We start from the raw sequence: 8,683 nt of genomic DNA, 5'->3' as shown, positions 1-8,683 counted from the left end.
ACTGTACACTTAGTGACTTAAAGCAACTCAGATTTAGTCTCTTACAGTTCTGGTGGCCACCTGTCTGCATGGGTTGGCCGGAGCCCCATTCCTTCTGGAGGCTTTTGGAGAAATTTCATTTCTGTGCCTTTTCTAAAGGCTACCTGTGTTTCTTGGATCATTCCAAATTCTGCTTCCATGATCACATCCCCTTCCTTCTCTGACTCTCGCCCTCTCCCTCCCTCTTGTAAAAACCCTTGTGATGACATTGGGCCTGTGGTGGAACCCAGGCTTATCTCCCCTTTGTCTCTTGCTATGTAAGATGATGTATTCAGAGGTTCTGGGCATGGGGATGTACACATCTTTGGGGGGTTACCCCCGAGCCTACCTCAGCATCCCACACCTCAGACAAGATCTGTGCAAGTGAGTGGATGTGGTGGATCCCAAACCAACCTGGTCATGGTGTGACTTCTGTGATTCCCTAGAGACCCTAAACCCCTTCTCCCTCTAGAAACCTCCCTAACTTGGTAACTTCTTAAATCCACCCCTCGGAGGGCACAAAGCATCTTCCTCTGCACTGAGAACTCAGGCTTCATACAAGGCCCGAACACATTTCTTCACACTAAAGTGTAAATGGTTTGACAGCAGAGCCTTTCCTAACAGGGAGCTCTGACAGTGGGGAGGCTCATGTGAGGGAAGGAGGAGGAAGGGAGGCCGGAGGCTGACTTGGGTCATGGCCTAGTAACCCACAGGCACGGAGGTTCCCAGTGATGGAGGGAGCAAAAGCACCTGCAAGTATGACCATAACGTTTTAATCAAACAGAGCAAAATGGCCGCGATGCAGAACAGGTAGTGCTTGGAGAAGAGAAAGAAGATCATCTCCTTGGTGACATAGATTATGTGTATAAAGATGAAGCAGTACAGGAACATGGCAAACTGGTTCTGGGGGAGCAGGAGGTCCTGGAGGCCTCCCGAGAACTGTGGGGGAAAGAAGAGAGTGTAGCTGGCCAAACCAGGCTTGGGTACCAGGCAGGTCTGGGGGTCAGTCCTGCTCTTGTCCCCTGGGGAAACTGACCTTGGCCAGGTGGTCTTCCTTACCTGAGGAAAGGGGAACCGTGGCCCCCCTCTCAGACTATAAGAGGAAGAGTGGCCAAGAACTGAAACATTCCCAGTGAGGTCACTGGCACGTGCAGGGAACTGGTGGGTTTGCACTTCTTCAGTTTGCCCTTGTTCCTCCCCAGCCAGGCGCCACGTCACACCTTCCTTTCTCTGAGCCACACAGGTGGCAGTCTCTGTCAGACTCTGAGATCCCCAGATCTGGACGCCAGATCTTAGGAATGTTCTCTGGATGTCTTGCCCAGACACTCAGCCTTGTTTTCTGGACAGCGGCACAATGAGAGGGCATCCCTTGAGCACGAGTGACTGTTTCTGACTGTTTCTGGTGGCACATGTCTCACAGGGTCAGTTTGTGGTCTATCGACCTAAGGTTGGGTCCCCCTGGAGGACAAGTAGTAAGAGAGATAGGGCCTCCCTAAACTCACAGTATTGAGGGTGGGGAAAGCAGCTTGAGTTGTCTGGCTGAGTCTGCCTGCGTATTGCTCATTTCTGGAATCTATATACTTGAGGTCCAACAAGCCCCCATTTTAACTGCAGAAAGCACCAACATATAAGTATAGCAAAAGCTGATATAACTATTTTGATCTGTAGTTAAGAAGGCATCACCCGTGGTTTATTCTTTAAAATATCTTTTAAAATCATGCCATGCTTTTTGTAAGCAGGCAGATGGCAGGGACCGTGGTGCCCTAAGCTGGCTAGAAACATACTCACAGAGGTAGTTTTCAATACAATGGAATCTATCTACCCACCCATTCAGGCCAAAAAGTAGAGAATGGGGAGGAGGCTCAAAAATCAAGTCAGCTGACACATAGATCAATGGAACAGAATAGAGAACCCTGAAATGGGCCTCAACTCTATGGTCAACTAATATTTGACAAAGCAGGAAAGACTATCCACTGGAAAAAGGACAGTCTCTTCAATAAATGGTGCTGGGAAAATTGGACAGCCACGTGCAGAAGAATGAAACTAGATCATTCTCTTATGCCAGACACAAAGATACAACTCAAAATGGATGAAAGATCTAAATGTGAGATAAGAATCCATCAAAATCCTAGAGGAGAACACAGGCAACACCCTTTTTGAACTCGGCCACAGCAACTTCTTGCAAGATACATCTATGAAGGCAAGAGAAACAAAAGCAAAAGTGAACTATTGGGACTTCATCAAGATAAAAAGCTTCTGCACAGCAAAAGAAACAGTCAACAAAACCAAAAGACAATCTACAGAATGGGAGAAGATATTCGCAAGTGACATATAGGATAAAGGGCTAGTGTCCAAGATCTATAAAGAACTTATTAAACTCAACACCAAAGAAACAAACAATCCAATCATGAAATGGGCAGAAGACATGAACAGAAATTCCACCAAAGAAGACACACACATGGCCAATAAGCACATGAGAAAATGCTCCGCATCCCTTGCCATCAGGGAAATACAAATCAAAACCACAATGAGATACCACCTCACCCCAGTGAGAATGGGGAAAATTAACATGACGGGAAACCACAAATGTTGGAGAGGATGCAGAGAAAGGGGAACCCTCTTGCACTGTTGGTGGGAATGTGAACTGGTGCAGCCACTCTGGCAAACGGTGTGGAGGTTCCTCAAAGAGTTAAAAGTAGACCTGCCCTAGGACCCAGCAATTGCACTGCTGGGGATATACCCCAAAGATACAGATGCAGTGAAACGCCGGGACACCTGCACCCCATTGTGCAGCAATGTCCGCAATCACCAAACTGTGGAAGGAGCCTCGGTGTCCATCGAAAGATGGATGGATAAAGAAGCTGTGGTCTATGTATACAATGGAATATTCCTCAGCCATTAGAAACGACAAATACCCACCATTTGCTTCAACGTGGATGGACCTGGAGGGTATTATGCTGGGTGAAGTAAGTCAATGGGAGAAGGACAAACATTATATGGTCTCATTCATTTGGGGAATATAAAAAATAGTGAAACGGAATAAAGGGGAAAGGAGAGAAAATGAGTGGGAAATATCAGAGAGGGTGAAGGAACATGAGAGACTCCTAACTCTGGGAAACGAACAAGGGGTAGTGGAAGGGGAGGAGGGCGGGGGGTGGGGGTGACTGGGTGACGGGCACTGAGGGGGGCACTTGGCGGGATGAGCACTGGGTGATATGCTATATGTTGGCAAATCGAACTCCAATAAAAAAAAAATCAAGTCCGCTTTCTACCTGCCAGTAATGCCCAAAACACAAAACACTATCGTAAGCGATAACGGAAGCCTGGGGTTGTGGATACACCACTCTTGGGGCAACCACCTAAAACGTGAGGGCAAATCAAGAAACCCAACGGGGCAGAAAACGGACTCTAGTGATGCCATTTCTAAAGTGACTATAGCAAGGCAGGTTGAAGACCAGAGGAAGAAACCCAGTGTTCTAGTGGGAGGGGAGGTGCACAGGGTGCCTGCACAGGTGGTCTGCAGACCCGCCTCCGCTCTGGGTCCGGGGACTTCCTACCGCCAAAAGCAGCCAGCATGTGTTTTGAGTCTGAAATGCTGTGGGTGATAATCATGATTTTGACAACCAAACATGCATTTGTGAGACCTTTTAGACTTTTCACACTTTCAATGGTCTATCTCTTTTGAGCAGAAGACAGACAGCAAATAAGACTATATACCAAGGGTTTCCAGCTCATCCAGCAAGGGTAAGATTTTCAAACTAAAAAAGGGAAAACAAATATGGTTAGAAGGAGGCAGAGAGCAAAGGCATGCTACACTAACCACAGGTGCCATAAGTAGTTTCAGGCTCTAACTTGTGACACATTTTACTCCACGATACTGAGAATAAAAACCCCAACCCTGGAAATGGAACTTATTTGTGAGAAATCAAAGATCTCAGGAAATGTGCCAGGGTCTTAGAAACAAGCCAATATTTTCTAGATTTTTAAAAGGAAGGGAAGAAAGATGGATTCTGGAGATCCCAGTTCAATAAGCTTGACTTGGCTCAGCAAAACCATTCAGTGTATAACTAAACAAGTATTTTGTGAGCAGGAAAAAGAAAATTGTTAAAACCCAGCATGTGTCCATTGAAAACAAATCATGCAAAACCAACCTCTTTTTCTTAAAAAAATGAAACAAAACAAAACAAAAAATCGGACCAGTCGATTAGGGAAATGCTATAGGTAGTGTAATATCTTAATTCTGGGAAACCATTTGATAGTGTGTCTCAAGATAGTTTTTTGGACAAGGTAGAGAAATGTGAGCTGGATAAAATGTAACTCAAGGGTGCTGATTAATGGAACATGACTAACCTGTAGGGAGATCTTTTAGTGGTATTTACTTTAGGTCATATCCTCCTCAACAATTATAGCAATGACTTGGAGAAAGACAGAAGGCAAGTTTCTCAGAAGTGAGGATGACTCAGAGCTGGGAAGCATAGCTAATACATTACATCCCAATAAAATTGAAAAGTGATGAATGCACATTGTTGCATTTAGGTCAAGAAGTGAATTGCATGAGTACATAAAAATGGTAATAGCTAACATTTATTGAGTGCTTACCTAATGTGCCAGGCTCGTTGCAGAGTGCCTCACATGCATGCTCTGCTTTACTCCTCGCTGCGACCCTAATGAGGTAGGGACTACTTTCTAGAGGAGCAAACCAAGGCTCAAGGAGGATTCGTAACTTGCCCAACATCACATGCTTTACACATGGTAGAGCTAGAGTTTTAACCCAGGACTGATTTTAAAGCCCAAGCAACATGCTTTCAACAATGGCAGCAAAAAAAACAAAAAACAAAAACAACAACAACAACAACAAAAAACAAAAACAAACAAAAAAAACAATGGCAGCTTTCGTTATTCAGGATTTACGGTGGCCCAGGCACCCAGTACTAAGCCCTTTCCGTCCCATTTGACCAAAAGTAGCTATCTTTTCCCACCTAAAATGGATTAGGGGAGAGTGGTCCATTTCTTGGCCAAAGAAGCCTAACATCTTTAGATGGCAACAAGGCAGAGCAATCCGACCCACAGAACAAATGCGGCTCTGATAAGGGGAGGTGAGGGTTGTATGGAAATCCACTGCACGGGCTGCAGTGGGGCTCCCACCTCCTAAGGAGATGCAGAGGGATAGAGAGTGGCCACAATTCAGTCACAGAAGAAAGGCTGTGACTTTCCTCGAGATGGAAAGCCACGGGCAGGGTGGGGGACAGGTGGCTCTGGGGCCCCTCCCGGGGTCAACTCTCCTTAAAGAATTGATCTCAGCTCATAGGGGAAGCTCTGGGGCAGCCAACAGCCCACGTCTGACAGAGGTGGGGTGGTGGGGGTGGAGGGTGGGGAGGTGGAGGGTAGAGGGTGGGGGAGTGGAGGGTGGGGGGGTTGGAGGGTAGAGGGTGGGGGGTGGAGGGGGATGGAGGGTAGAGGGGGGGTAGAGAAGGGTAGGGGGTGGAGGGTAGGAGGGGTGGAGGGTAGAGGGTGGGGGGTAGAGAGGGGTGGGGGTGGAGGGTAGGAGGGGTGGAGGGTAGAGGGTGGGGGGTAGAGAGGGGTGGGGGGTGGAAGGGGGTGGTGGGTGGGGGGTAGAGAGGGGTGGGGGGTGGAAGGGGGTGGTGGGTGGGGGGTAGAGAGGGGTGGGGGGTGGAAGGGGGTGGAGGGTAGAGGGGGGGTAGAGAAGGGTAGGGGGTGGAGGGTAGGAGGGGTGGAGGGTAGAGGGTGGGCAGTAGAGAGGGGTGGGGGTGGAGGGTAGGAGGGGTGGAGGGTAGAGGGTGGGGGGTAGAGAGGAGTGGGGGGTGGAAGGGGGTGGAGGGTAGAGGGTGGGGGGGTAGAGAAGGGTGGGGGTTGGAGGGTAGAGGGTGGAGGGGTGGAGGATGGGGGGGTGGAGGGTGGGGGGTAGAGAGGGGTGGGGGGTGGAAGGGGGTGGAGGGTAGAGGGTGGGGGGGTACAGAGGGGTGGGGGTGGAGGGGTGTGGAGGGCGAGGGGGGTGGGGGGTGCAGGGGAAGCAGGTCAGGTGGGCTCCCCACGCTGGGCAGCGAGGGTCCCCCACCGTGCAGGTCAGCCCCCAGGCCTCGGGCCAGCACCGACCGGGCACCTACCAGGGCACCTACCAGGGCACCTACCAGGCGGGGCGTGGCCTGCTGCTGCAGCTGCTCCATCACCTCTTCGTGCTGCCGCTGGCGCTCGTTCTCCTCGTGCAGGTAGCGGAGCCGGGTGAGCTCGAACTCCATGCGCACCTTCTCCAGCTCCATCTCGGTGTTGCGCTCGGTCCCCGGGGGCTCGGGGGCGGCCGGGGCGGGGGCCAGCTCCCCGAGGCCCGGTCCGTCGCCCGCCTGGCCCTTGGTGGTGTGGCCTGCCTTAGAGGACGGTGACTTGGGGGGCCCCGGGCAGCCTCTGTCTTCGCAAGCTTCCATCTCCTCCAGGTGGTTGTAGGAAGAGTCTGGCTTCGGGGACTCTGCCTCCTGGAGCGGTGAGGGGGCGCCTCAGGGGTCGGGGCGGAGTGGGCCTGGGGGCGCCCCCATGCCACCCCGGGCACCTCCACGGCCACAGGCCCCAGAGGACTGGGTGGGATGGATAAAAGAAGGCTGTGACCCGTGAGGACCTAGCCGGGGTTGTAAGCGGAGGTGTGCTCACCCGGGGTTACAGGGAAGCGGGGAGCACACCCACGTGAGGCGATGGGGCCCCCAAGCTGCAAGGGGAGGCCTGTGGGGTTGAGGTGGAAGTCTGCCTTCCTGGTTACCTGCCCAGCCCCACTCTGTGTGACTTGGAGACCAGTCAGACACCCACCCTCCTGGGGCTCCAGAGGGAGGAACCCGAACATAGGGGACCTCCACAGGGCTGTGGGGGAGCCAGGTCCCATTCACAGAGGGAGGAAAGGGCCTCGAGTGGGGTGAGATGGGAGAGACCCAGGCCAGCCTCAAGTGACTTCACAATCTTATCTAGGGCCACCTGGTCCCTGGTGAGAGCTGGGGCCATTATGGGGTGGGGTGTACCTCACTTGCTCTTCTCGGCAGCTCTCTGGGATCTCCTAGCACTCAGCTACCTGGGGCGTGACCCCATGGCACTCTCCTCCCCATGGAGGGACAGGCTAAGGCAGTGAAACAAGGCACCACCCCCCCTTACCAAAGAGGCTCTTGATTTCCCTTCAGACATGGGGTCATCGGGCACCACCTTGGGGAAAGTTGGGCAGCTTTCTCCTGCTCCCCGGGCTTCCATCATCTCCCTGTCCTCCGCTGCCATCCTGAAAACCACGGTGCTGCCAATTGGGGCCAAAGGACATCTTTTGAGCTACTAACATTTGGTCTCACCAGATTGTACAGCTGAGCCTCCATCACAATCCGCTGTCCTCATAATAACCCACATTCTACTAGTTGCTAGGGCCCCTTTGAAAGAGGGTGTGACTCACCTTTGAGGTCCATTATTAGGAACTGCAGGATGGGCCTTTGGCATCCTAGGGACTGCTTTAGAAACTAGAATTCCAGCCCTTGAAATCCAGAGTTCCATAGTTTGAAATCTCCTCCCTTGGGTCCCTCTCCTAAAGGTAAATTGTATTGGGATAAGCTATAGTTAGCTCCACAAACCCTGTTATAACAGGCTGAACCGTGTGCCCTCCTAAATTCATATGTTGAAGCCTTGACCCCCAATATCTTAGAATGTGACCTTATTTAGAGATAGAGCCTTTCTAAGAGTGATTAAGTTAAAATAAGGACATTTAGGGTAGGTTCTAATCCAATATGACTGGTGTCCTTATAAGAAGAGGAAATCTGGGCACGGACGTGCACAGAGGAAGATGGTATGAACCTAAGGGAGAAGAAGACCACCTACAAACCAAGGAGAGAGGTCTTGATATCATCAGTCAGTATTCTTCAGAGAAACAGAACATATATATATGATTTATTATAAAGAATTGGCTATGTGATTGTAGGACTGAGAAGTGGCATGACCTGCTGTCCATGATTGGGAGTCCCAGGAAAGCTGGTGGTATAAATTCTAATCCTAGTCCAAAGGCCTAATAGACAAGAGTGCTATGGGTTAAGTCCCAGTTCATGGCCAGGAAAAGACCAATGGCTCAGCTCAAACAGTCAGGCACGAGAACCAATTTAGCTCCTCACTTTTTAGAAAACTTTTTAAAAAAGATTTATTTATTTATTTATTTATTTATTTATTTATTTATTTATTTTAGCGAGTGTGAGTGGGAAGTGGCAGAGGGGGACAGAGAAGAGAGGCAGGAAGAATCTGAAGCAGACTCCCCACTGAGTGCTGAGCCCAATGTGGACCTTGAACCCACAACTTCTGAGATCATGACCTGAGCCAAGATCAGGAGTTGGATGCTCAACCGACTGAGCCACCCAGGCACCCTATTTAAAAAATTTTTTTAAAGATTTATTTATTTATTGAGAGAGAGCACACACTAGCAGAGGGAGGGACAGAGGAAGAGGGAGAAAGAGAACCCTCAAGCAGATTCCCTGATGAATGCAGAGCCTGATGCAGGACTCGATCCCATGACTCCGAGATCATGACCTGAGCCAAAATTTAGTTGGATGCTTAACCGATTGAGCCACCCAAGTGCCCTTCTCCCACCTTTTTGTTCTATTCAGGCCCTCAAAGGATTACACGATGCTCATCCACAATGGATGGG

General features: G+C 50.4%; 1 protein-coding gene across 1 annotated transcript; it reads right to left on the bottom strand.

Annotated features, from left to right (window-relative positions):
- Nucleotides 1-717: 717 nt before the first annotated feature.
- TMEM247 (transmembrane protein 247) lies at nt 718-7,284 on the bottom strand. The gene is made up of 3 exons (XM_025992774.1): nt 7,168-7,284; nt 6,168-6,506; nt 718-957 (listed from the first exon to the last, which is right to left on the bottom strand). Exons 1-3 carry the CDS (start codon nt 7,282-7,284, stop codon nt 718-720), a joined length of 696 nt encoding a protein of 231 aa, XP_025848559.1.
- Between the last annotated feature and the right edge of the window lie 1,399 nt (nt 7,285-8,683).

Source organism: Vulpes vulpes, chromosome 16 (assembly GCF_048418805.1).
Source record: "Vulpes vulpes isolate BD-2025 chromosome 16, VulVul3, whole genome shotgun sequence".
Taxonomy (NCBI): Eukaryota; Metazoa; Chordata; class Mammalia; order Carnivora; family Canidae; genus Vulpes; species Vulpes vulpes.
Note: the sequence above shows the minus strand (reverse complement) of the source record. Positions and strands in the feature narration are given on the sequence as shown.

Bases quoted from the DNA above. Each gene is read 5' to 3' on its own strand.
- TMEM247 (XM_025992774.1), bottom strand. From the start codon at position 7,284: ATGGCAGCGGAGGACAGGGAGATGATGGAAGCCCGGGGAGCAGGAGAA. The intron at 6,507-7,167 runs GTAAGGGGGGGT...TCACCGCTCCAG, and splicing joins GGAAATCAAGAGCCTCTTTG to GAGGCAGAGTCCCCGAAGCC. The intron at 958-6,167 runs GTAGGTGCCCTG...TTTCCCCCACAG, and splicing joins AGCAGGCCACGCCCCGCCTG to TTCTCGGGAGGCCTCCAGGA.